Source organism: Oncorhynchus tshawytscha, linkage group LG09 (assembly GCF_018296145.1).
Source record: "Oncorhynchus tshawytscha isolate Ot180627B linkage group LG09, Otsh_v2.0, whole genome shotgun sequence".
Classification (NCBI taxonomy): domain Eukaryota; kingdom Metazoa; phylum Chordata; class Actinopteri; order Salmoniformes; family Salmonidae; genus Oncorhynchus; species Oncorhynchus tshawytscha.
In genome coordinates this window covers 59,217,724-59,245,591 of record NC_056437.1, presented here as the reverse complement: position 1 = coordinate 59,245,591, position 27,868 = coordinate 59,217,724, and the positions used below count along the sequence as shown (strand labels likewise).

General features: G+C 43.3%; 2 protein-coding genes across 6 annotated transcripts; both read left to right on the top strand.

Annotated features, from left to right (window-relative positions):
* The first annotated feature begins 31 nt into the window (after positions 1-31).
* Positions 32-13,149, top strand: LOC112214602 (kynurenine/alpha-aminoadipate aminotransferase, mitochondrial). Of its 4 annotated transcripts, none has more exons than XM_024373480.2 (14): positions 32-166; positions 1,173-1,313; positions 1,521-1,689; positions 4,629-4,761; positions 5,018-5,092; positions 5,329-5,538; positions 7,481-7,546; positions 7,673-7,755; positions 8,752-8,848; positions 10,472-10,533; positions 10,729-10,793; positions 11,021-11,127; positions 12,685-12,786; positions 12,879-13,149. In XM_024373480.2, exons 2-14 carry the CDS (start codon positions 1,247-1,249, stop codon positions 12,918-12,920), a joined length of 1,278 nt encoding a protein of 425 aa, XP_024229248.2. In that variant the 5' UTR covers positions 32-166; positions 1,173-1,246; the 3' UTR covers positions 12,921-13,149. The 4 variants fall into 4 exon arrangements, with proteins under 4 accessions (XP_024229248.2, XP_024229250.2, XP_024229249.2 ...); XM_024373482.2 differs by having other exon boundaries at positions 58-166; positions 1,242-1,313; XM_024373481.2 differs by lacking the exon at positions 32-166 and adding an exon at positions 516-653.
* A 3,053-nt stretch (positions 13,150-16,202) lies between these two features.
* LOC112214601 (microfibrillar-associated protein 3-like) lies at positions 16,203-27,229 on the top strand. Of its 2 annotated transcripts, none has more exons than XM_024373479.2 (4): positions 16,203-16,379; positions 17,226-17,647; positions 24,995-25,290; positions 25,468-27,229. In XM_024373479.2, the coding sequence occupies exons 2-4, from the start codon at positions 17,374-17,376 to the stop codon at positions 26,104-26,106; spliced, it is 1,209 nt and encodes a 402-aa protein (XP_024229247.1). In that variant the 5' UTR covers positions 16,203-16,379; positions 17,226-17,373; the 3' UTR covers positions 26,107-27,229. The 2 variants fall into 2 exon arrangements, with proteins under 2 accessions (XP_024229247.1, XP_024229246.1); XM_024373478.2 differs by having other exon boundaries at positions 16,206-16,427.
* Positions 27,230-27,868: the final 639 nt, after the last annotated feature.

The window sequence follows — 27,868 nt, the reverse complement described above, 5'->3', positions numbered from 1 at the left end:
ACCTACTCGAGAGTTGTCATGCGCTTTGATAGCGTGATAAGTAGTAAAGTCTACTTTGATGAATCATTTGCAAGTCCAACATGTGTTGTCGCTTGACAAAATACAACTGACTAAAGTTAGCTGGCTGCCTTTCAGATAAATTAACGCTAGTTGCTCACGAATCAAGGTAAGGATGAAGCTGCTTTCCCTCAGCGCATTTCCCCGTTGTTTGTATAAACATGACAGTAATGCACAGTCATTTGAAAATACACAAGACAATGAAATCAAAACTAACAGTTAGCTAGGTAGTTACGCTAGCAGCAACGTAGACGTTTCCTTGCTGCTTCGAATACGATTATGAATGTGGATTCGGATACGCTGCTGCCATGAAAGTACTGTCTAGACTCGGCTTCTCGACTGTTCCACTGATTCGATTCATTTCTAAATTGTCTAAAATCGTTTGTTACGATTTTATTATTGGGGACAATTATGCATGTTTATAATTATGTAGATAGTTAATTTACACAATTATGGTACAGTAATCTCAAAATTATAGACTATTTTGACACCTGGGTAATGTAGTCCACACACCGGTTACTTGTGTGGACTATTGCTAGTGGAAAAATACATTATCCAGCGGCGGCCACTGTACGATTAAACACAAGATACGCAAGGTCAGTTATGAAACAAACGTGGTTGTAAATATTACTCAGATGTTGATCTTCTGAAGTTTATTCCTGTGTTAAGATTTTTGTGCAATGTATTTCAGTCTAACTCCGTGCATATGTTGCTACTTGTTCCTATATTTGTTCCGCCTTTAGTGCACGATAATCCACTCCAGTGCTGCCATACGGCAGAAGCAAAACAACATAGTAGCTAGCCCAAAGGTTTGGCAGAGGGCGCCATTATTCCTGACGTCTTTAAATCAAACGACGTATAGAATAATAGCGTCCTCTGGTGGACCTTGGGGCTGCATAGTAAGTGCCAACGATATCACACTCAAACTTACCATTGTGTAATGAATGCATCCCATCATTATATCATGATAAAACAAGTAAATTGACATTATTTCCATGTTTTGTAACTTGACCCAACAATCAACATTGCATTAGTATTTAGTAGGCAAGTGAACACAACTGAATCCATGTGTCATCATCATATGCACTGTCACATTGTAGATCTATATTCCCCAGGAGGTGCGGTTGACACACCACAGGCAAGCTTGCTCTGTCAGTGCTGATTGTTAGAAGGTGATTTTACAGGAGCCATGAACTACGCTCGGTTTTTGACAGCTGTCAGTGCAGCTCGGAAGCCCTCACCTATCCGAATGTTAAGTAAGTCGTCATGGTTGTAGAGCTCTATTCCATGTTTCTATATTCCGTGTTTCTATATTCCGTGTTTCTATATTCCATGTTTCTATATTCTGTGTTTTGCCATGTAGAATTTCTCTTGAGTATTTTTTTTCTTTGTCAGTTTTCAGATATTTTTTATTTCATTGGTACCTTTGTAACCTATCTGTCTTGCCCCCCTCCATCCCAAAGCTGAAATCCAGCAAAGGTCACCCCCATCCATGATCTCCTTGGCCGCAGGGGCTCCCAACCCCAACACCTTCCCCTTCCATTCCTGCTCCATCCAGGTGAAGAACGGGGATATGCTCACCTTCGACGAGACCATGATGAAGAGGGCTCTGCAGTACTCTGCCTCCAGCGGGTGAGTCAGTGACCGAGAAGACATTGGGTCTGTCCAAAATGACACCCTATTTTGTATATACAGTGCGTTCTGGAAAGTTCAAGACCCCTTGACCTTTTCCACATTTTGTTACATTACAGCCTTATTCTAAAATGGATTAAATCGTTTTTCCCCTTCATCAATCTATAAACAATACCCCATAACGACAAAGCAAAAACAGTTTTGACATTTTTGCAAATGTACTAAAAATAAAAAGGGAAATATCACATTTACATAAGTATTCAGACCCTTTACTCAGTACTTTGTTGAAGCACCTTTGGCAGTGATTACAGCCTCGAGTCCTCTTGGGTATGACATTACTAGCTTGACACACCTGTATTTGGGGAGTTTCTCCCATTCATCTCTGCAGATCCTCTCTGTCAGGTTGAATGAGGAGCGTCGCTGCACAGCTATTTTCAGGTCTCCAGAGATGTTTGATTAGGTTCAATTCCGGGCTCTGGCTGGGCCACTCAAGGACGTTCAGAGACTTGTCCCGAAGCCACTCCTTCCTTGTCTTAGCTGTGTGCTTAGTCTTTGTTCTGTTGGAAGGTGAACTTTCGCCCCAGCCTGAGGTCCTGAGCACTCTGGAGCAAGATTTCATCAAGGATTTCTCTGTACTTTGCTCCGTTCATTTTTCCCTCAATCTTTACTAGTCTCCCAGTCCCTGCCGCTGAAAAACATCCCCACAGCATGATGCTGCCACCACCATTCTTCACCGTAGGGATGGTGCCAGGTTTCCTTCAGACGTGACGCTTGCCATTCAAGCCAAAGAGTTCAATCTTGGTTTCATCAGACCAGAGAATCTTGTTTCTCATGGTTTGAGAGTCTTTAGGTGCCTTATGGCAAACTCCAAACCAGCTGTCATGTGCCTTTTACTGAGGAGTGGCTTCCGTCTGGCCACTCTACTATAAACGCGTGATTGGTAGAGTGCTGCAGAGATGGTTGTCCTTCTGGAAGGTTCTTCCATCTCCACAGAGGAACACTGGAGCTCTGTAAAAGAGACCATCGGGTTTTTGGTCACCTCCCTGACTTAGGCCCTTCTCCCCCGTTTGGTCGGTCGGCCAGCTCTAGGAAGAGTCTTGGTGGTGCCAAACTTCTTCCATTTAAGAATGATGGAGGCCCAGATCTCTGCCTCGACACAATCCTGTTTTGGAGCTCTATGGATAATTCCTTTGACCCCATTGCTTGGTTTTTTCTCTGACTGTGGGACCTTATATAGACTGGTGTGCACCTTTCCAAATCATGTCCAATCAATTGAATGTACCACAGGTGAACTCCAATCAAGTTGTAGAAACAGCTCAATGATGATCAATGGAAACAGGATGCATCTGAGGGTCTGAATACTTATGTAAATATGGTAGCTTTTTTAAAATTTATTTTTATTAAATTAGCAAAAATGTCTAAAACCCTGTTTTATTGATTAATGAAGAAACCGTTTTTTAAATTCATTTTAAAATAATGCTGTAACATAACAAAATGTGGAAAAGGTCAAGGGGTCTGAATACTTTCCGAATGCACTGTACATGCACTGAGTGTACAGAACACTTTCCTAATATTGAGTTGATCCCCCCTTTGCCCTCGGAACAGCCTTAATTCTTCAGGGCATGGACTCTACAAGGTGTTGAAAGTGTTCCACAGCGATGCTGGCCCATATTGACTCCAATGCTTCCCACAGTTGTGTCAAGGTGGCTGGGTGTCCTTTGGATGGTGGACCATTCTTGATACACACGGGAAACTGTTGCGCGTGAAAAACACAGCAGCGTTGCAGTTCTTGACACACTCAAACCAGTGCGCCTGGCAGCTACTACCATACACTGTTCAAAGGCACTTAACTATTTTGTCTTGCCCACTCATCCTCTGAATGGCGTACATACACAACCCATGGCTCAAGGCTTACAAATCCGTCTTTAACCTGTCTCCTCCCCTTCATCTGCACTGATTTGAAGTCGATTTAACAAGTGACCATAGACAGACCAGGTGAAAGCTATGTCATGGAAAGATGTTTTGTACACTCAGTGTAGTGCACTACTTTTTATAGGGAATCGGTGCGATCTTGGACACACCCGTTGTGTATTGTTAAGTAGCATCTCTTAGCCCACAGAAATCTTTCAAAAGTCTGTGGAAGCTTCTTCAGAGCGCAATAGGAAAGAGTCAACAAGGACATAGCCTTTGAAAGCGCTCCAACACCAACGGAGTAATGTACATGACTAGCTCTACGCACGGTCAGGAGTTTAGCCTGTAGAATCCTGCGGACATGAATGGTTTGAAACGAGTTTTATTACGCGTTTGAACTGGTCAACGCTGTTCCTTGAAACGGTTAGGACAGCATGACGCCTATGCTAGTTAATGGCGGTGGCAGAAGGTTATCTCTTAACAGCTTCTTATCTACCTTTACAACAGTCTAAATAGTAAATAGTGACTCATATTGGTCTGTAGAGCTCTCAACCTGTGTGCGTGCGTGTGCTCTCAACCGCTGCTTTGCTTTGCTTTCCACAGCGTTGGTTTAATCACTTCTGATAAGAGTGAACGGGACGATAAAGCCAAGGCTGCTTCCTAAAAAGCACCCTAATCATGCACACTAGAATTAACGTTTCCCTGGATGACAAAACCGAACATTTTATTACGACATACCCTGGCTGCTATTCAAGTTTTATTATTATTGATTAGGTCTATTTCTTGCTTTAAAAAAAATAAAAAATTTCCAAGGAAATACGATGAGGTTAAGGTGAGATAACGTAGGGTTAAGATAAGGTGACTTGTAACTGCAGGTTATTCATGATGAGGCGAATCTGAATTTCCACCGAAGTCAATATGTTCACTTAGTCTCACATGGACATCAGTTTGAAAGTTCAACTAAAGTTAGGATTCGACCTCTATGAATGGTAGGTTTTTTAATTTAGGCCTCTGTCTACCACATATAGAATCCCGGAGCTGTTGACTTGGATGAAGGCCCTTCAGAAGAACCTTCACAACCCTCCTACAGCCAACTACAGCGCTGAGAAGGGCAAGATGGACATGTGTGTTACTACAGGCAGCCAAGAGGGTCTCTGCAAGGTATTACATTTCCATTTTAGTCATATAGCAGACACTTATCAAGAAGGACTTACTGTTGGTGTATTCATCTTAAAATAGTTCGCTCCGACAAGCGCATATCACAGTCGCAGTAAGTAAAAGGTTCCTTAATAAAGCAGAAAAGAAAAGTGCAAGTAAGGTAAGTTAGGTGTGACGGCCACTAATGATCCGGCGATTCCATGAGCCTGTCCTATTCTTGCCCTCCCCTCTACTACTTTTCTCTGTGTTTTTTTGGCAGGTGTTTGAAATGCTTGTAAATCCCGGAGATAACGTTCTCCTGGACGCGCCCACGTATTCTGGAACTCTCGCTGCAGTAAGAACCTCTACTCACAACCACAGATACACACACACATAATCACTTTCTCTCTCTGTCGCGCACTCACTCACTCAGACAAGCGTTATTAGCACGAATGGCAAGGCCACTGTTGATAAATCAAAATGTGACGGATAATGATATCAACAACAACAACATAATGTTAATAATAATAGTTATAAAAACTCACTCTCACATTTACTCTCACACGCACGCACTGTGTTTGCCATCCCAAGCTCCAGCCATTGGGATGTAACCTGATCAATGTGCCCAGTGATCAGCACGGTATGATCCCGGGTGGGCTGAAGGAGGTGCTGTCCCGCTGGGACCCGGCAGATGTCCACAAGCCACACAGCACCGTACCCAGGGTCCTCTACACAATCCCCAATGGAGGAAACCCCACCGGGGCCTCCATGACCACCCAGAGGAAGAGGGATGTCTACGAGGTACAGTAGAGTCTGCAGACCCATAGGCCCTATTCAAATTGTTCAGAAATGCATCCTTCCTTCCTACTTTCCTTGAAGTAGTCTCAGATCTGAATTAGTTGAATCAGTTAAAGTAACAGGTTGTTAACCTTGCTTTCACCTCTCAAAATTCTTTTAGATCAGTGCTTACCTCATGGAAACCTCAAGGAAGTATTCAAACAGATCCCCATTAGCTACTGCACATGCAGCAGCTACTCTTCCTGGGGTCCACATAAAACGTACAAATACATGACAAAGTACAGAACAGATATAGACAAGAACAACATAAGATATTATATTACATTTGAAATTATATTACATTCAAAATAAACATAGGAGTTATATATTGGAAAGACACCAAGAGATGACAACAATACTATGTACACATTATTCATATATACAGTACATCTTCATATTCTTATGTACAGTTCAATTAGATCTTTAGAAAGAGGAGAGGCATTCTGATACAATCATTTTTTAAAAGCTTTTTTGTTGTTGTTGCGTGGTGGCAGAGCATTCCATGAGGACATGGCTCTACACATAACTGAGCGGCATATTAAATCTTTTTTTTTTTTTTATTGGTTACCGTGAAGAAACACATAGTGGTATGGCTGGTGGGGTATGTATGCCTGTTTGAAGTGTATGCAAATAGATTAGACAAGTGGTTAGGCATTTTCAACAGACAAATGTTTCTTAAAAAGACTAGAAGAGAAGTAGTCCATTTCTCCTCAACCCTCAGCCATGAAAGACTATGATGCATTTTGTTGATGCCAGTTCTGTGTGTGCAGTTAAGGGCAAGGTGTGCTGCTTGGTTTTGAGCCAGTTGCAGCTTAGCTAGGTATGTATTTTCTGCACCTGAACACATTACTGGACAGGTATCAAGATGGGACAAGATCAGAGCCTAAACAACTAGTATAGTTGATCTTTTTGTCAAAAACGCATAACATGTTTATATAACAGACATGCCTCTCCCCATCTTCACAACAACTTTGTCAATGTGACTTGACCATGATAACTGACCATCCAATGTTCCTCCTAGGAGTTCAGCTTCTTCAACTTGTTCTATGGTCACACCCTTTATGCACAACTCCAGTTGAGGTTAAGGTCTAAGAGAATGCTTTGAACCAAATACAATGCTTTTGGTTTTAGATGTATTTAAGTATTTAAGAACAGTTGATTGTTTTTTTTACCCATTCTGACACTGACTGTAACTCCTTGCTGAGAGACTGAGTGAGCTCCCTGGCTGTAGGTGCTAATGTGTTTAATGTGCAATTATCAGCATATATAGTCATTTTAGCTTCTTGTAAGACAAGTGGCAAATCATATGTAAAAATAGAGAAGAGTAACGGCCCAAGGCAACTGCCCTGAGGGATACCGCAATGTACATATCTGATGTTAGAGATGCTACTATTGAACAATATTCTCTTGAGTTCTATTGGATAGGAAGGGAAAGGGAAGGAAAGGGAGGCAACCAATTTGAATAGAATACAGACTGCAGAGTACAAAGCCATAGTGTATATTGCAGCCACAATGACACATAGTGTATATAGCCTGAACCATAGTGTCTATAGCCTTGTCCCAGATTTGTTTGTGCTGTCCTGTGTGCTGTCTCTGAGTTAGCAAGACAGCACAAACAGATCTGGGACCAGGCCAACTGACATTCGGGAAGGAAATTGGGAGGGACCCAATCTGAATCCATTGTTCTAGTTCTTATTAATGATTTCCTTAACAGTCTTTTTCAAATAGGGCCAGAGTTTGACATGGTCCTGGTCAGGTCACTGACTCATGCATATGGGAGCGAAGGGAAAGGGAGGGTTTCTTTCTGAAATGATTGTGCTAGTTCAATTCAGGCCTCTGTAAAATATTGATTTCCCTAAAGGTCTACTTCACAGAATGAATCAAGATTTTGTTGTCGTTTTGACAGCTTGCCAGGCAGTATGACCTCCTTATTATTGAGGACGACCCCTATTACTTCCTACAGTTTGACAAGGTAAAACTAGTTTAATTGTTTAATGTGTTATGACTTTGTATGTTTTATTGGGACACATTGCACTGGCATCACCCCTACTGTATATAATAGAACAGGCTGCTCATGCGTCTTTCTCTCTCTCTGCAGCCTTGGGCTCCCACGTTTCTCTCCATGGACGTTGACGGGAGAGTCATCAGGACAGACTCCTTCTCAAAGATCCTGTCGTCAGGGTGAGGCAGACTATCAGATCGCCACGGCAACTATGTGGGTTTTGAGGTCAGAGGTCAGGGAGGAAGAAGGAAGTACAGTCACTGTAGTAATTTACCTTTTTATTTAGGCAGGTTTGTCTAATTGAGAACCATCTCTTTGCCAAGAGAGACCTGTTCAGTAGCCTAGGGTGGTCTAGCAGTCTAAGCCGCTGTCTCTGGAGCACATGTACGATGTACCACTGCCAGCATGGGTTCGAATCCGGCCCACTACTCTTTCAGCAGTCTCTGACCTACCTTTCACCTCTATATCCAATAAACATACAAAGACTTAAAAAAATATAGTTTAAAAAAAAGACCTGTTCAGTTTGTTGTTACACTATTACCAGCTAATTTAGTGTGATTTTGTAGTCTGTCTCTCTATGTGGTTGTCAGAACTTGTTTACCAAGAGACTGTCAGAAGCTGTGTGCTCAGTGGGTTATTGAGTCCTTGTTTTTCCAGTTCATGTGGACAATTGAATTACCTTGTGCTATTCCCAGTAGGTATTACACACACACACACACACACACACACACAGTGTTGTACAGCCAACCTTGTGGGGACACACAATTCAGTCCCTTTCAAAATCCTATTTTCCCAAACCCCTAACCCATACTCTTACCCTAACCTTCACCCAAAAACCTAACCTTAACCCTGAAACTAATTCTAGCTCCTAACTCTAAACCCTAATGTAATTCTAACCTTAACTCTAAACCCCCTAGAAATAGCATTTGCCCTTGTGGGGAGTAACAAAAAGTCCCCAGTTAGTCAAATGTTTGTTTGTTTGTTTACTATTCTTGTGGGGACCTCTGGTCCACACACACACAGGATGCAACACTGCTGTGCCTAGAAAGACAGAGGACACACTGCTCGTTGTTGTTGTTGTGATGTTCCTTCACCAGTGAAATGGCCCCTGTCTGCCTTTCCCGTGTGTGTGTGTGTGTCTCTGCAGGTATGACCCTCTGTGTCTATCTTTGCAGGCTGAGGATAGGCTTTGTGACTGGGCCCAAGCCGCTGGTGGACAGAGTGGTACTACACATCCAGGCTTCTACAATGCATACCAGCACCTTCACACAGGTGAATGAACCTCTCCTTCTAACCCCATCACCCCCTTCAAAATTGCATCACCTTCCCCTTTAAAATGTAGACCTAGTAGTAAACTACCCCACCATTCGCTTTGAAACACATGTAAATAAGTAATATAGCATGCATGTCTTAGTAAACTGCCTTACCATCCCCTTTAAAATGAATGGTACGTAGTAATAAATATGTTCAGGCATATTTACTTTCATGTGATGTTTGGTTGTATTTTCTACTTTGCCTCTAGTCTCTATAGTCATTGTTTAAATCCCATATGAGGCTTCTTTCCTGTGACTGTAATCACAGCAAAACATGAAACTGCGTTTTTAGTAGTGCACGAAGTAGCAACACGTTCTCCAACAGAAAGCGAAAAAAGATTCCAAGGTAAAACAAGGTAGTTAACATTTCAGGTAGTCCCTCCACGTTTTGGCCTGCCTTCTTCCCATTTGGTTGCTTGTGAATACGACCTTGATTATTATTATTATTTTTTTTTTTTTGTTATTTTGCCGGAAGAGACAGTTGGCAGCATTTTTAATGTGAGTAGTTACCACAGCAACAAGAAGACAAATGCAGCCATCGAGAGAGATATTACTATATTGTGTTCTATTTAATTATGTGAATGTACTGTACCATTCTCAGTATAGATTAGTGGCATAATTGTCTGTGTTCTCCCATAGAGATGAGAGTAGACAGAAAGCGTTAGTGGTTTAATCCGTGTCATCACAGAGGTTAATGAAAAAATCCACTCAAAAACAATATTTTGGTATTTTTTTCATTAGTCCATGGTTGATGCAGTCCCAACAGTTTTTTCATTAGTCCATGGTTGATGCAGTCCCAACAGTTTTTTCATTAGTCCATGGTTGATGCAGTCCCAACATTGTTTTTTCATTAGTCCATGGTTGATGCAGTCCCAACATTGTTTTTTCCCATCATTTTTTTCAGTCCATGGTTGATGCGGTCCCAACATTAGTTTTTGCGGTCCCATCATAGTTTTTTCATTAGTCCATGGTTGATGCATTAGTCCATGGTTGATGCAGTCCCAACATAGTTTTTGCGGTCCCAACATAGTTTTTTCATTAGTCCATGGTTGATGCAGTCCCAACAGTTTTTTCATTAGTCCATGGTTGATGCAGTCCCAACAGTTTTTTCATTAGTCCATGGTTGATGCAGTCCCAACATTGTTTTTTCATTAGTCCATGGTTGATGCAGTCCCAACATTGTTTTTTTGCATGACAGCGGGCAAGTTTTCAAGATAATTGGACTTTCAAGAAGCAAAGTGTACCCGGCCACATCAACATGATGCTGGATTTTTCCTTTTAATGCAACACTAAATCACTTTTCTTGAGGTGGCAGAACGAGACAGTCACGCCCACTTGCTGCCTGATCTTTGTTGATGAATATCATGTTATCGTAACATCTGTGGATTATTTTCACGCATACGGAAGGATGTTAGGATTAGGTATATATAACATATGGAATGTTCTAGACAATATGGAATTCAGAAAGCGTTAACTTCCATTTGCAACACAATGCACTGGAACATGCAACAGATGCAGTGTTGACTACTCCACCTTCTCTCCATTTCTCCTTCTCTCCTTCTCTCAATCTCTCCCTCTCCAGCTCATGGTGTCCCAGCTGCTGCATGGCTGGGGTCAAGAAGGCTTCCTCAACCACGTAGATGGGTAGGTCAAAGGTCGTACCACTGGTAGCTGTATAAACAACACGCATATATGGTGTCAATATAGCTAGAGATATGAGTTGTTTGTGTTATGTGTTGTTGTGCAATTATTCTTATTTTTTGGGGGGGGGGGTGTATTGATTACAATATGAGCGGTTCAGCACTCTACAGTATGATGGACAAACCTTATCTCTTTCAGAGTGATTGAGTTTTACAGAACACAGAGAGATGCCATGCTCTCCTCTGCAGACAAGTGTCTCAAAGGTTTGTGTTTCACTCACATTCGCATGGTTGTGTCCGTTGAAGCCTAACATTAAAAAAACACTCATGAAGCCAGCACCTCACACAGTGCTAGTGCCTTGTTAAAATCACAAAGCATCAGAGGAAGTAGTGCTTTGCCAAAGGGGTAATAAGAAAGAAAATCCCTGTTCCTGCACCAAACAATACCTAGACCTAACCCTTCTGTTTCCCTCTTCTGTGTGTGTGTGTAGATGTGGCAGAGTGGCACGCCCCAGCTGCAGGCATGTTCCTGTGGATCAAGGTGAAGGGCGTCGCAGACACCCAGAAGCTGATCATGGAGAAGGCTATGGAGAAGGAGGTAGGTACACAAACACACACAGTCTAAACTCTACCCTACAGGCCCACCTGATCTCTGGGCTCCACCACAGCTCACACATACACTGACTAAACTAATACAACCTGTTTGACTAAATGAAATTATGTTTGGTGTTTTTAAAATAGTCCACTTATATTGAAGTCCTGAATCTCTGGGAGGTTCCTGTCATTTATAATATCTCTATATTTTTGATACTTCAAAGAAGAAGTTTACTTTATTTGAACCAAACCTCTATTTTCGATGTCAATGGTATGTTATAGAAGGGCCCAGACACTTTTTTTGTGATCTCACTTGTTTTAGAGAAACTTACCACACCAGCAATATACTTATGTTTTATCTGCAGTTGTAGGGGCACAGGAAAAACATGAACAAAGGCTCCAAGAACACTCAAATACCTCCTTTTCGAAAACCGCGATGCTCTCAGTATAGTGATGCAGGTCTTTTAGATGTTGTACACGTGAAATTGTGTCATTCCGAACGTTATTCATGATGTTATATTCCATTTGAGGCGTTTCCTCTATCCAGCAGTGCTGCATCTCCATGTAGAGCACACGGAAAAGTATTGTGGGCTACATCGAGAAGTATCACTCGAGTCGCACAACGTGGAATACAACGTTGCGGATGAAGTTCGGCGCGACACATTTTCGTGTGTACAACAGTGAAGGATCTGCATACTGAGAGCGTCGGTGTGGTTTTGGAGCTTTTGCTCAGGTTTTTCTGTGCCCCTACATCTGCAGAACAAGCATAAGGAAGTATATTACTGGTGGGGTAAGTTTCTCGAAAAGCGAGTGAGATCCACCAAAAAAGTGTTTATTGGCACTTCTATACCATGCCATTTACAATGAAAATAGAGATTTGGTTCAAATTAAGTGAACTTCTCCTTTAACAACAATTCGGCTACAGGTAACCCTACTGTTTTGTTGTCTGGCGTTAATGTCCTACTCATGCATACAGGATGAGCAGCAAGAGATTTTCACTAAGGGCCCAGGCTAGTGCTTGTCAGAAATAGGATGTTGGATAGTATGTGAAGCTGCCATTATCCAAGAAGGCAAATGGATTTAAAATCCCACGGTTTCCCCCGCCCACATAAGAACACTCCAAATCCATGCTGATTGGCCTGCTTCTATGTGGAAAGAACAGGAAACACAATCGGGGCTTTTTAAAATCTAACATTTGGGTATTTTCTTCACACTGCACCAAACAATTGAAGCCAATTGCAGTAGATTATAGAAGGCTGGTTATGTACATAGTGGGTCTGGGAAATGGTAAAAGTAATAGCTAATTTAATATCAGCACACAGAATCTACTGTACAACCAGCAGTTTTATGATACATAATTCAGAGCTTCAAGGTGTGTGTGTGTGTGTGTGTGTGTGTGTGTGAGAGAGAGAGAGAGGGAGTGAGCAAATTAATTATGACAGAAGCTCATAGGGTCTACAGCCACCAACCGCAGCAGTACAGTTTTCTCCCCTTTTGTCTTAGTGTCCATATTTGGTTGTAGGTGCTGGTTGGTTAAACATTTTCTATTGTCCTACTGTAGGTGCTGCTTGTCCCTGGAGGTGTATTCATGATCAACAGCTCAGACCCGTGTCCTTATGTCAGAGCGGCCTTCTCCCTCTCCACACCGGAACAGATCGACGAGGTAAAGAAACACACACACATGCAAATGCAGCCACACACACACACAAACACACTTCAAGGCAATAAATGTACCTTCTCTTTCTTTCTCCACAGGCTTTCAAGAGGCTCTCTGCACTCATCAAGGAATCTTTGTGAGGAGCACATCAGATACCAAATGGACAACAAACTATTTTCATTGGCAGAGATCTTTAAAAAAATTTTTTTTTACAAATTCGCTAGCTTTTATTAGTCGCATGTACGGGATACACCGCCCGACGAAATGCTTACTTGCAGGGTCCTTCTCGACAATGCAACAACAATAAGAAATAATAAAATATAAAGAATACGAACATTAATGGCTCGGTAGAATAGAAGAAACGTTTTAGCATAAGTTTAATACAGGAAGGCACAATTTATAGTCTATAGTATTTACCAATCATAATAAGACTTTGGTATCAGCAGTTGTGGTGTGTGTGTGTGTGTGCTCCGATACCGTCTGCTGTGGGCCTTCCTCCGGCACTACTTTGAGTAGATGCCCTGGATGGGTGGGAGCACAGTGCCAGTGATGTACTGGGCCGTCTTCACCGCCTGCTGGAGGGCCTTGCGGTTGTGGACAGAGCAATTCCCGTACCAGGCCGTGATGCAACCAGTCAGGGCGCTCTCAGTGGTGCAGCGATAGTATTTGGAGAGGACCCAGGTCTCATGCAGAATTTCTTCAGCCGCCTTAGGAAGTAGCGACGCTGTTGCTTCCTCTTGACAAGAGTGGTGGTGGTGTTGGTCCACGTCAAGTCCACAGTGATGTGGACGCTGAGGAACTTAAAACCAGCTGACTCTACTGCAGTCCCGTTGATGTGGATCGGGGCATGTTCCCTCTGCTTCCTGAAGTCAGCAATCAATGCCACAAACTTGAATCACCTGCAATCACAAAGATACAAATTTACGTCAGACAAGGTACGCATGTTGCCTTGGAGATGACTGTGAATGTAATCACCGTTTTGCAGTCCTTGGTCTAGCGTGGTAGCTAACACTGTGTCACACTATTTACAACTCTACAACTAAATCAGCATTACTTGAGCCGAGCATTTCTGAACACCAAAACGTTCATAGTTTTTAACTGAAATGTTAGACAGTATGTACGCTGAACAAAAATATAAATGCAACATGCAACAAATTCAAAGATTTTAGTGAGTTACAATTCATATAAGGAAATCAGTCAATTTAAATAAATTCATTAGGCCCTAATCTATGGATTTCACATGACTGGGAATTGTCCCTCTCCTCTTCAATGGCTGTGCAAAGTTTCTGGATGCTGGCGGGAACTGAAACACACTGTCGTACATATCGATCCAGAGCATCCCAAACATGCTCAATGGGTGGGTGACATGTCTGGTTAGTATGCAGTCCATGGAAGAACTGGGACATTTTCAGCTTCTAGGAATTGTGTACAGATCCTTGTGTCATGGGGCCGTGAATTATCATGAAACATGAGGTGATGGTGGCGGATGAATGGCATGAGAATGGGCCTCAGGATCTTGTTACGATATATCTGTGCATTCAAATTGCCATCGATAAAATGCAATTGTGTTCATTGTCCGTAGCTTATGCCTGCCCATACCATAACCCCACCGCCACCATGGGGCACTCTGTTCACAACGTTGACATCACCAAACCGCTCATCCACACAACGCCATACACGTGGTCTGCGGTTGTGAGGCCGATTGAACGCACTGCCAAATTCTCTAAAAAGACGTTGAAGGCGGCTTATGGCAGAGAAATTAACATTCAATTCTCTAGCAACAGCTCTGGTTGACATTTCCGCAGTCAGCATGCCAATTGCACGCTCCCTCAAAACTTGAAACATCTGTAGAATTGTGTTGGGTCACAAAACTGCACATTCTAAGGTGCACCTGTGTAATGATCATGCTGTTTAATCAGCTTCTTGATATGCAACACCTGTCAGGTAGATGGATTATCTTGATAAAAGACAAATGCTCACTAACGGGGATATAAACACATTTGTGTACAAAATTTGAGAAAAATACGTTTTTTGTGCGAACGGAACATTTCTGGGATCTTTTATTTCAGCTCATGAAACATGGTACTAACACTTTACATGTTACGTTTATATTTTTGTTCAGTATACATTTGTAAAGATTAGAGAAAATGTAACAGTTGATTGATCCATGCACTGTTATATTGTCATGATTTTTGTTGAGGGAAAGTAAATTAAAAGATTTTCTTACAGTGTGTGTGCTCGCGTGTTACCATTTTCTACCACCAGGGCGTTACAACGGTTAGGACTGTTGTTTGTTGGGATTCCTTTAAAATTGTGACTTCAGGTGACTTAGAACGTTTTCACTGCTCCAGTATGTAGCGGCTTTACGAGCTGTGGAGGCCAGACACACAAGGCCACTGTGTGTACGGTGCTTAGGAGGAGTGTTTGTGTACAGTTTTAAACCCCCTGTCTCACTCCTGCTTCGAACTGAACTTCCAGTTCCTTGAAACTCTGCTGTGTTGTGTTCCGGATATCTATTGGGTCAATGACACACTTTCCTCAATATCAACACTTGCCAATGTGAGATAGCTAGTATTATTGATGAATGGATCAATGGATTGAGTCTTTTAATAGCCTGTGTCCATTTCAGAGTTTGTCACTGCTTTAAAAGCACAAATCAATGTCGGTCAATAATCTACTCCGGAAGGCAAAATTGACAAACTTGGGTTAAGCAAAACAGTTTTTTTTCTCTTCTCCTGAACTTGATGCATTCTTTTGACCACAACAGTATGGCTGTTTGTCTGTCTGTTTGTGTGGGGAGAGTGTGGAGAGCGAGTGGAGTAGTTACTAATTGTCTTGATTTAATGTTTGTAAACTAGTTATTTTCTGATTAATACTCATCTCATCGGTCATTTTTATATACAAAGTGAAGTCAAAGGATTCAATAGAACCACAAAATTAAGTGCCCTGGCATTTGGGGCTCTTCATGAGTCTTAAGTGCTGTAGTTCTGTCTGTCAGATCGAACAATGCAGTGGTTGATGATGGCAAACGGCCTGGATCTGAGACAGAGTGAGACACTGGCCTCTGTTAAGGGCTTGAAGAACTGTAGTCTAAGACTCAATAGAAAGGGCAGACAAAGCAGAACGTCCTAAAAGTAGTCTATGCAGCCCAGTGCATGAATGGACTTCATTCATGTAAAATAGTTTTTTGGAACAATAAGCGATGTTTTCATTAATTGCAAATATATATATATTCTTTTTTGGGGGGGTGGATGAAATATGGCCTACATTTCTATCTACATCTAATTCCACTGATGACACAGTCATGATTACCATTCACGTAGGATACTGTACTGTACTATTCTAGTTAATCCAATCATGTTTCTTTGGGCATGTGGATCCATTTTAATACGATCACATAAAGTTGTTGCGTGGCCAATGACTGACCTAGTTTTTTCTTGCTGCCTGTTGGTAATTTGACTCGGGTAGGGATTCTAGGGAAGCCGAATGCTGCAGCGACCCGAATGTTGTGTCACGCGGCCAGCTGAGCAAGAGAGAACCGAAGAGCGATGAGGACGTCGAAGACATAGCGGAATGCAGCAAAGGCCGAAAGACACACGGTGATCTCTCCTTCTTTACGATTTAACGCCTGTAAGCTAAATGAAATTGTAAGTATGCTATCAGATGTTATTGGAAAACGTTATTCGGCAAGATAAGGTTATTGCGAGTGAACTAGCGAGCGAGCTATGATTGCTTACATTAGTGGACTAATCTTAGTTTTTTTTCTCTCTGTTAGCCAACCTTACATGGAGCTAACTATATTATGTGAGCTACTTCACCGTTTATATAGTGTCGTCTATAAATTATATCAGATAAGCTAGCTAGCTAGTTTACAACCCGTTAGCCTTAGTTTTATAGCTAAACCCCGCGATTTTGCCTCCAGTTACGTTAGCTGCTAGTGTGTAAAAACATCCCAAATAGCTAGACTTGTTAGCTAACTAGGTTAGCTACTATGTTGCATGTAAATTGTCAACTAACTAGCAGTGGTACTTATCAATACTTCAATTGATGTATACGAAGTAATATTGTTATCAAACTCGTAACTGATTTTAGACAACAATACTACTAACGTAGCTAGGGCCTAATAAAAATACAGGCATGTCATGTCTGTTAAGTTACATTGCAGCTCTAGTTATGTTGTAACAAAATGCACTGTTCCAGCAGCACTAGTATAGTCTGCTGTATCAACAATGTCAGTGTCACATTGTTAGCTTGGTAGTTGGTGTTTTTTGTTGTTGTCAGAGTCATCGACTATTTGGTCGAGGGGGTTAATTATAAACCAGAAATGTCAAAGACATTGGGTCACTGGTCTTAATAGGTGATCTCTCTGCTGAACCAAAATGATGTTTAATAAACAAACGGACTGTTCACAATGTTCATGGTTGCTTTGTCTTTTCTCTTTTCAGTGGAATGGTTCAAGATTTGGAGCAGAATACCAAATAGCCATTCATTACCACCACCAGGAGATTGTCAGTTTATTGAGCATAAAGATGCGAGTGGCATGACAAACTCTTATCTGGTGAAGGCGACCGTCACAGGAAGACAAAAAAAAAAATGCATCGGGCAAGCAGCTACGCTTTTGGCTTCTTTCTACTGACCGTTATTAGCCTCCACGCCACCGCGGCCTTATCGGCGGTTTCAGATGGAAACAGCACGGAAAACGGTACGGTGGCAGATGGTGGATTTGTCCCCCTCGTGTTCTCGAAAGTAAACCAGATTATCGCCCGTGAGGGCAACTGCGCGCTGATTGATTGCAACGTCACTGGAGACCCTGACCCGAGTGTACAGTGGTTCAACTCGCACGGAGACCTGCTAGACACCGAGACAAGTAAGTCAAGTTTGTATAATTATAAAGAATGCCCTGATGTTGCTCTGGCCTCACAATCAGCAGCTGTTCTACAGACATTTTTCTCAAACCAACTTGAACTGTCAGGCTAAAGGCTATTTTAAGTCCAACTGTGGACAACAGAGAGAGGGTGGGACAGGGAGAGAGAGGGACAGAAAGAGGGGGTGATAGGAAGGTAACATTTTACTAGTGACATTATGACGATGAATGGGATTATTGTAGTGAGGATGCAATGCCAACCCTGCAGAGGGGGGAAATAACAGTCATTCATCAATGTCATGATTATTATATGACAACAAATCAAACAAGCTGGCCAGTTGGCTTTTTTTCCAAAACGTTGGAGTTCAAAAGTCACGGCCACCGCTTAACTGTAGATACCTGATACATTACACGGTAATGGCTTTTAATATGATGTTGTTGTCGTGGTTCTCTCATTCAGTTGTAGTCTATCTACTCTAGCCTATATGGATGCAGATTGGTGGTCACGGCCACTACTTAGGCTGTCTGTAGATACTTGATACTTTGTTCGAAACAATATTGTGACGCAATGTGCAACCCATGAATAGGAGTCGCTTCTTCCCTGTTCAACATGACTTTGCTTTCACGGCTTTTGCCGCTGTTTGTTAGCTCTTGATTCCACACACGCGTCGAAGTGAGCCTGGGAACACTTTACACGGGGGTATACATTTAGAAGTCCTTCTCATTGAAATGTATGTCCGGTGTCTGAATACATTTCCTGTACCCATTCAGGTTTTCTAGAGACACAACAGACCGGCTGGAGGATTGATGGATTAAGTGTGTGTGTGTGCACTGCGCTATTCATTCTCCGTCTCAAGCCCAACACTATTCAGGCTCGTGTGTGTGTGTGTGTGTGTGTGTGTGTGTGTGTGTGTGTGTGTGTGTGTGTGTGTGTGTGTGTGTGTGTGTGTGTGTGTGTGTGTGTGTGTGTGTGTGTGTGTGTGTGTGTGTGTGTGTGTGTGTGTGTGTGTGTGTGTGTGCAACCCACTCAGGATGAGCTTTCAAAAATATGGAGGACCATGAAATCATCCATCCAGCCACAGTCTAATAACATGCCTACGTAGTTGTTGTAATGGTAGATACACTTCATGCGATGATAGGAGAATAGTGGCCAATGTAGACCCATGGTGAAATAAAGCCTGGATGACATTTATTTTGCCCCGATATAACAGAGCTTCTTAATACATTGGATATACCAAGATTAGTTTAGTGAGAAGTTCACACATCAATGTAGTAGTAGACAAAGAAGAACCAATTTCAATAGTCAACAGATGTTGTAACATGATTTAATGTTTGGCTGGCTACTTGCTTGTGGTTCCACATTTACATGACGACTTGTTTGTTTCCCTGTTGTTAACCAACAAGCACCACGTGGTATTTTTCCAGACGGATTCCATTGTCCCTCAGCCCCACCCTCTATTTAAATATTGAACAAATGGGTTGTGTCCCAAATGGCTCCCTATTTAGTGCACTAATTTTGATCAGGGCCCACTACTTTTGATCAGAGCCCCTTTGGGACCTGATCAGATGTAGTGCACTGCCATTTGGGACCCAGCCATGGAATAAACAAGTTAGTGGCACCTCTCTGCCCGCCTATTCATTCAGCTCGAACTCATCAAGAAAATAATATCAGTAATTAGAGGAAGGTCATAAACACTGGTCCACTGCAGGGGGTTCCAGGATAAAATATGGATTTCAAGTGCAAAATAGCTGGTTCCTGGATTGCGGCCTCAAGGACAGTCCTGCAGGAAGAAATAATATTGATTCAATAGGAATCATATTATGACTCAAAATGAAAACCACAATGGATTAATGAATTGCAGTTTGTTACAGTTAATTGACTGAGCAAGTATTTTATAGGCCTAGATTGCTTGAAATATTGAATGAATTGAGCTCTGTGCCAAAAACAACAAGGCCTGCAGTTAGTCCATTAGTAGCCTCAGTGGCGGTTGTAGCTTGTATGGCTTGTCAATATGCACAATTTATCAAACTTTCAGAATCTGAACCAAATGAACAATACAATCGCCATGGCTAATTCTAGGCATAAGACACCCCAAAAGACTAAATACACTGCTCAAAAAAATAAAGGGAACACTAAAATAACACATCCTACATCTGAATGAATGAAATATTCTTCTTAAATACTTTTTTCTTTACATAGTTGAATGTGCTGACAAAATCACACACAAATTATCAATTGATATCAAATTTATCAACCCATGGAGGTCTGGATTTGGAGTCTCACTCAAAATTAAATTGGAAAACCACACTACAGGCTGATCCAACTTTGATGTAATGTCCTTAAAACAAGTCAAAATGAGGCTCAGTAGTGTGTGTGGCCTCCACGTGCCTGTATGACCTCCCTACAACGCCTGGGCATGCTCCTGATGAGCTGGCGGATGGTCTCCTGAGGGATCTCCTCCCAGACCTGGACTAAAGCATCCGCCAACTCCTGGACAGTCTGTGGTGCATGGAGCGAGACATGATATCCCAGATGTGCTCAATTGGATTCAGGTCTGGGGAACGGGCGGGCCAGTCCGTAGCATCAATGCCTTCCTCTTGCAGGAACTGCTGACACACTCCAGCCATATGAGGTCTAGCATTGTCTTGCATTAGGAGGAACCCAGGGCCAACCGCACCAGCATATGGTCTCACAAGGGGTCTGAGGATCTCATCTCGGTACCTAATGGCAGTCGGGCTACCTCTGGCGAGCACATGGAGGGCTGTGCGGCCCCCCCCCCCAAAGAAATGCCACCCCACACCTTGACTGACCCACCGCCAAACCGGTCATGCTGGAGGATGTTGCAGGCAGCAGAATGTTCTCCACGGCGTCTCCAGACTGTCACATGTGCTCAGTGTGTACCTGCTTTCATCTGTGAAGAGCACAGGGCGCCAGTGGCGAATTTGCCAATCTTGGTGTTCTCTGGCAAATGCCAAACGTCCTGCACGGTGTTGGGCTGTAAGCACAACCCCCACCTGTGGACATTTAAACATGTTAACCCTAGCAAGGCTGCAGGCCCAGACGGCATCCCCAGCCGCGTCCTCAGAGCATGCGCAGACCAGCTGGCTGGTGTGTTTACGGACATATTCAATCAATCCTTATCCCAGTCTGCTGTTCCCACATGCTTCAAGAGGGCCATTGTTCCTGTTCCCAAGAAAGCTAAGGTAACTGAGCTAAACGACTACCGCCCGTAGCACTCACTTCCGTCATCATGAAGTGCTTTGAGAGACTAGTCAAGGACCATATCACCTCCACCCTACCTGACACCCTAGACCCACTACAATTTGCTTACCGCCCCAATAGGTCCACAGACGACGCAATCGCAACCACACTCTACACTGCCCTAACGCATCTGGACAAGAGGAATACCTATGTGAGAATGCTGTTCATCGACTACAGCTCAGCATTTAACACCATTAGTACCCTCCAAACTCGTCATCAAGCTCGAGACCCTGGGTCTCGACCCCGCCCTGTGCAACTGGGTACTGGACTTCCTGACGGGCCGCCCCCCAGGTGGTGAGGGTAGGTAACAACATCTCCACCCCGCTGATCCTCAACACTGGGGCCCCACAAGGGTGCGTACTCAGCCCCCTCCTGTGTACTCCCTGTTCACCCATGACTGCGTGGCCATGCACGCCTCCAACACGATCATTAAGTTTGCAGACAACACTACAGTGGTAGGCTTGATTACCAACAACAACAACGAGACAGCCTACAGGGAGGAGGTGAGGGCCCTCGGAGTGTGGTGTCAGGAAAATAACCTCCCACTCATGTCAACAAAACAAAGGAGATGATCGTGGGCTTCAGGAAACAGCAGAGGGAGCACCCCCCTATCCACATCGACGGGACCGCAGTGGAGAGGGTAGTAAGTTTTAAGTTCCTCGGCGTACACATCACGGACAAACTGAATTGGTCCACCGACACAGACAGCGTTGTGAAGAAGGTGCAGCAGCGCCTCTTCAACCTCAGGAGGCTGAAGAAATTCGGCTTGTCACCAAAAGCACTCACAAACTTCTACAGATGCACAATCGAGAGCATCCTGTCGGGCTGTATCACCGCCTGGAACGGCAACTGCTCCGCCCACAACCGTAAGGCTTTCCAGAAGGTAGTGAGGTCTGCACAACGCATCACCGGGGGCAAACTACCTGCCCTCCAGGACACCTACACCACCCAATGTCACAGGAAGGCCATAAAGATCATCAAGGACAACAACCACCCGAGCCACTGCCTGTTCACCCCGCTATCATCCAGAAGGCGAGGTCAGTACAGGTGCATCAAAGCAGGGGCAGAGAGACTGAAAAACAGCTTCTATCTCAAGGCCATTAGACTGTTAAACAGCCACCACTAACATTGAGTGGCTGCTGCCAACATACTGACTCAACTCCAGCTCACTTTAATAATGGAAATTGATGTAAAAAAGTGTATCACTAGCCACTTTAAACAATGCCACTTAATATAATGTTTACATACCCTACATGACTCATCTCGTATATGTATATAATGTACTGTATACCATCTACTGCATCTTGCCATCTTTATGTAATACATGTATCAATAGCTACTTTAAACTATGCCACTTTTATGTTTACATACCCTACAATTCTCATATGTATATACTGTACTCGATATCTTCTACTGCATCTTGCCTATGCCGTTCTGTACCATCACTCATTCATATATCTTTATGTACATATTCTTTATCCCTTTACACTTGTGTATAAGGTAGTAGTTGTGGAATTGTTAGATTACTCGTTGGTTATTACTGCATTGTCGGAACTAGAAGCACAAGCATTTCGCTACACTTGCATTAACATCTGCTCACCATGTGTATGTGACAAATAAAAATAGATATGATTTTAAGTTAGCCCACAGCATTGGAAATGTCCCTAACTGAGCTCAGGACCTAGTCAATACAATCCCAGATAACCTTTATGTCACCTCAATGAAAGTTAACCAAATCAATTATGTGCTAGTTAAGTTGTAGTCGTTTTGCAGCAGGCTACACACATTATCATGATGAAACTGTGACATGATATCCAATGTTATGTAAGCTAGTTGGGCAGAAAATTGAATATTGTCGCCCTAGGTGTAATAGCATAGCAAGCAACAGGCTAACAAGTGTTAGACTAGCCTATTTCATTACATGCTTAATATTATACTCACAAAGAGATGACGCAGCTGCATACCTTTTATCTTTTGCATGTTTCTCTTTCCTCTTTTTCCTGAACTGGGCACCTGATGGCTTAGACCTTTTCTTATCCATTTGTGTTGATTTGGCACTCGAGCATCAATACATTACCCATCCCCCAACACTGTCAACCAAGAGTCAGGACTAAACCAATTCACCTTGGTGGTGTGCAGACTGGTTTTATATTATTCTTAACGATTTTGCACAAACCAGAAAAAGAATGCAACAATATGTCTGTGAAACTATATAGCCAGTGTTATGAATGAATTGTGGTTTATTTGGTAGCATTTCGTAGTGTGACTGATTTGACTAATTGCATTAGTACTGTACAAAGTTAGAGGTGCACTATTTGATTCCCCCGCTCCCCCTACCTCGGGTTTCCAGTGGGGAGACCTGAGGTCAACCTACCCCCGCCCCATCGCATACTTCTGAGAGGGAGACCTTCCCAGGCAGTAGCCTGCCTGCCTAGCTCACAAACTAGAATCAGGGCTGCCCACTCCGACAAGGTTAACTGACCCACAAGGTGACATGATATCATTGATGTGACGTGCAAAAGAGTGATAGAAAACCGATCGCGCAAATGTCACCCTTACAACAACAACATTGTGCGGGCACCCCATGTCGCCCATACCTAAATCCGCCAAGGTCTAGCCTGATTCCAGAGGTAAGGTGAGGGAGCTATAAAGTGGTTTCTGGCCCCAGAACTAGGCCTACAGTGGAAGAATAGAAATGGAATGATCAGAATGGGGGGGGGGTAGGTTGCCATAAATGGGAATTACCAATCCAGTCTATACAGTGGGGCATAAGTATTTAGTCAGCCACCAATTTTGCAAGTTCTCCCACTTAAAAAGATGAGAGAGGCCTGTAATTTTCATCATAGGTACACTTCAACTATGACAGACAAAATGAGAAAAAAAAATCCAGAATATCACATTTTGTAGGATTTTTTTAAATGAATTTATTTGCAAATTATGGTGGAAAATAAGTATTTGGTCACCTACAAACAAGCAAGATTTCTGGCTCTCACAGACCTGTAACTTCTTCTTTAAGAGGCTCCTCTGTCCTCCACTCTTTACCTGTATTAATGGCACCTGTTTGAACTTGTTATCAGTACAAAAGACACCTGTCCACAACCTCAAACAGTCACACTCCAAACTCCACTATGGCCAAGACCAAAGAGCTGTCAAAGGACACCAGAAACAAAATTGTAGACCTGCACCAGGCTGGAAAGACTGAATCTGCAATAGGTAAGCAGCTTGGTTTGAAGAAATCAGCTGTGGGAGCAATTATTAGGAAATGGAAGACATACAAGACCACTGATAATCTCCCTTGATCTGGGGCTCCACGCAAGATCTCACCCCGTGGGGTCAAAATGATCACAAGTGTCTTTTATACTGATAACAAGTTCAAACAGGTGCCATTAATACAGGTAAAGAGTGGAGGACAGAGGAGCCTCTTAAAGAAGAAGTTACAGGTCTGTGAGAGCCAGAAATCTTGCTTGTTTGTAGGTGACCAAATACTTATTTTCCACCATAATTTGCAAATAAATTCATTTAAAAATCCTACAATGTGATTTTCTAGATTTTTCTTTTCTCATTTTGTCTGTCATAGTTGAGGTGTAGCTATGATGAAAATTACAGGCCTCATCTTTTTAAGTGGGAGAACCTGCACAATTGGTGGCTGACTAAATACTTTTTTGCCCCACTGTATATGCAGTGTAAAATGCAAGGCCTTCGCAGAAAGGATGGCCTGGGCTTCTAGCTATAAAAAGCTCTTACCCGTGACTGTCATGACAAACTGTAGCAGATACCTTCCCCTTAGCCTCGCTACTGCTGTCTCTGCAACCTGGAAATGCATGTGAAGGAACCACAAACAGTTCGTAAATGGAAATGGCCCCCCGTTTCTATGGTGAAATGTTTTTATTTTTTGTTGCAATGTTCCATAATATTTTCGGGTTAGGTCTATCCTTTACCATTGTTCATGACCTGTAGATTATTACGATAACTTGTGTCAGGAGTTGTCCATTTACTACCTGACTGGACTACTGGCCCTGAGTAGGAAATATGAGGCTGGCATGATATGGAAAAGTTGGTTTCAGCGACGCGCTCTCTCTCGTTCTCAGGTGGCAAGTGGCTGCTGACAGACGATGGCATCCTCAACATCACCGACATCAGGTTCGCCGACCGGGGCAAGTACACGTGCATGGCGTCCAACGTGCACGGCAGCGCCAACTGCACGGTGACCATGCGGGTGGTCCTCCACAACGGGGACCTGGGGGCCTACTACGTGGTTGTGTGCCTCGTCACCTTCACCATCATCATGATCCTCAACATCACGCGCCTCTGCATGATGAGCAGCCACCTGAAGAAGACCGAGAAGGCCATTAACGACTTCTTCCGCACAGAAGGCGCCGAGAAGGTTTGTGTCGTGTCTTACTGTACTTGTGAGGACCTTACGCACATATAGTGCCTTTGGGGTGTGTGTTTGTAACTGGGGCATGTGATGTTTTTAATAATTCTTGAATGGTGAAATATTTTCCATCCTATATGTAAATGTCCAATGTGGTTATATTCCATATTCTCTTCCACTCTAAAGCTCCAGAAGGCGTTTGAGATCGCCAAGCGCATCCCCATCATCACGTCAGCCAAGACCCTGGAGCTGGCCAAGGTGACCCAGTTCAAAACCATGGAGTTTGCCCGTTACATCGAGGAGCTGGCCCGCAGCATCCCGCTGCCCCCCCTCATCATGAACTGCCGCACCTTCATGGAGGATATCCTGGAGGTGGTGGGGGTTGAGGAGATGAGGCACACGTTCCTCCGACAGGCCCCAGAGGGGCACCACCTGGATGGGGCATCGGGATGCCGGGCGGCCCTGGTGCAGGGGGCCCTGGTCGGGGTGGGGCCCGGCGATGTCTTCACCGTCCTCCGGGAGAGAGAGAGGGAGCGTTCCGGATCCCCTGCAGCGGATTCCGACGATGCGTCGTTGCACGAGCAGCCTCAGCACATCGCCATCCAGGTGTCCATCCACCCCCCGCTGCCCATGGAGGCCCCGGCTCTGGCTGAGGCCACGCCCACTCCCTTGTCTCCTCCGCCGTTGGCTCCCCTTCACCTGGAGGAGGAGCAGCAGCAAGAGGAGCAGGGTTCTGAGCAGGAGCCAGTAGAGGAGGTGGGGTTGGAGGCAGAGGTTACTACTAAGCTACAGCCTGGTCAGGTGATCTATGAAAGCCATGTGTAAACAGGAGAGAAAAAACAAACGCTCCCGAGGAGGGATGAGTGATCCTGTCCTATGCATTACCGAACCCCACCCTCAAAAACATAGAATATGTCAAGAAAAGGTCATTTTATTTCACTTTTCAACGGAACTAGCTTAAAACTCGAACCTAGCTACGTATGTAGGTCTGTCTCTTGATTGTATTATAATAACCTAGTCTGGATTACAATAAATCTACTTGATAAGACATTGCGTATCATCCCTCATGCTTATGGATCTACATGTTGAATGTATTGTGGGAGAGGAGAGGATAATCAATATTTGATATATGTAAGTATAAAGCAATGTATAGGGCCATTTCATTTGTTTCGTATTAGTGAGCAGAGGGGAAAAAAGAGCTGTTTGTTATTCGATTCAAGCATTCTCGAAAATTGTTTTTCCGGAAAGTGACTTGACGATTATGCTTTAATTTTGTTGCAGTATTCTGTTTCATGATCAATTCATAAATTAGCTCCAAGCTGACGTCGTGCGATCACTGTTACTAAGCAGACCACAAAGGCTTCTTTTTTTTCAACTTCAAAATATTGCACATTATCCTACCACTGTTACAACCAACCTGGACCTGCAATTTCAGTATCATGTTAAGTTCATGACTAATATTTGTGGATGATTGAAGACTAGTTGTTTCAGGCCTTCTGGTCTGCGATCCTTTTAAGTAATAATCACATGACCACTATAGCCTTTCTAGTAAGTGGTTCATTGAAACATTTCTGAAACATTGCATTAGACATTGTTATAATTATTGTTATTATGACCCACCGTGGTGTTTGGATCATGCACAACTTCCTACATGCTAGACGTTTGACCATTTTGCCTTTATGGTCCCCATTGTTTCCTAGTATGCAATACCCCCCCCCATATTTTCTTTTTTGAATGTTTTGAATGGGTCTCAAACCCCAACCCTCTTCCGTACATGCTTTAATAACAGAGGCTACACGTGAAATGAAAGCGATGTATTTGGGTTAGTCTTTAACCGGACTAAAAATTCTTTCCTTCTGCTTAATAGTCGGGGGAGGGAGGGGGGTTCGATGTTGCTCTGCTTTAAAATGATGCTCTTGGTGGCTTTTTTTTTTTTTTTTTTTTTTTTGTAGTGAAAATAAAATCTATCTGCTGTGTTACCATGGTTTCCTACAGTTTGTTTTAATCATGCAATAACAAAGCTTTGTGCCTTCCTACTGTAGGTCTCTCTCCCTCTCTGAAAGGACCATGACACTTCATCACCTGATGCATTCCTCCTATCAGCCTCACTCACTCCCAATATACATGAGAAAAGGCAGCCATCTTGTTTTTGTAACCATAGTTACAGCGGTCATTATAGATGAGTAGCGCGCAAGTGAACACTTGTTTAAGCTCACTATTCTTCGCCGGAAGGAGCGTTCAGTGGAAGCAAAGCATTAACCTAAGCATGCATAATGTGACGCATACAGGCAGCGATTGTGTACACACACACACACACTAGAAGCCAACTTCTATGAAGTCTGCACACAGCTCTCCCATAGAAATAGCCTAGTGGATTTTAACCGGTACAAAAGGCATGCAGAGCTGCATGTGAATGGGAAGCCAGGCCAGATCCCTGTACTGTATCAGGAGACTTCGGTGTGAGAGAAACTGACTTTGTGCGAGCACTGAAAGCAAACGGACTTTGTGCGAGCACTGAAAGCAAACAGACTTTGTGCGAGCACTGAAAGCAAACTGACTTTGTGCGAGCACTGAAAGCAAACGGACT

What these genes read in the sequence shown, in the direction of transcription:
- LOC112214602 (XM_024373480.2), top strand. Translation starts at nt 1,247, where the DNA reads ATGAACTACGCTCGGTTTTTGACAGCTGTCAGTGCAGCTCGGAAGCCC. An exon ending in GGAAGAGGGATGTCTACGAG is followed by an intron (nt 5,539 to 7,480) that starts GTACAGTAGAGT and finishes TCGTTTTGACAG; the next exon opens with CTTGCCAGGCAGTATGACCT. An exon ending in TCAAAGATCCTGTCGTCAGG is followed by an intron (nt 7,756 to 8,751) that starts GTGAGGCAGACT and finishes CTATCTTTGCAG; the next exon opens with GCTGAGGATAGGCTTTGTGA.
- LOC112214601 (XM_024373479.2), top strand. Translation starts at nt 17,374, where the DNA reads ATGCATCGGGCAAGCAGCTACGCTTTTGGCTTCTTTCTACTGACCGTT. An exon ending in CCTGCTAGACACCGAGACAA is followed by an intron (nt 17,648 to 24,994) that starts GTAAGTCAAGTT and finishes TCTCGTTCTCAG; the next exon opens with GTGGCAAGTGGCTGCTGACA. An exon ending in GCACAGAAGGCGCCGAGAAG is followed by an intron (nt 25,291 to 25,467) that starts GTTTGTGTCGTG and finishes TCCACTCTAAAG; the next exon opens with CTCCAGAAGGCGTTTGAGAT.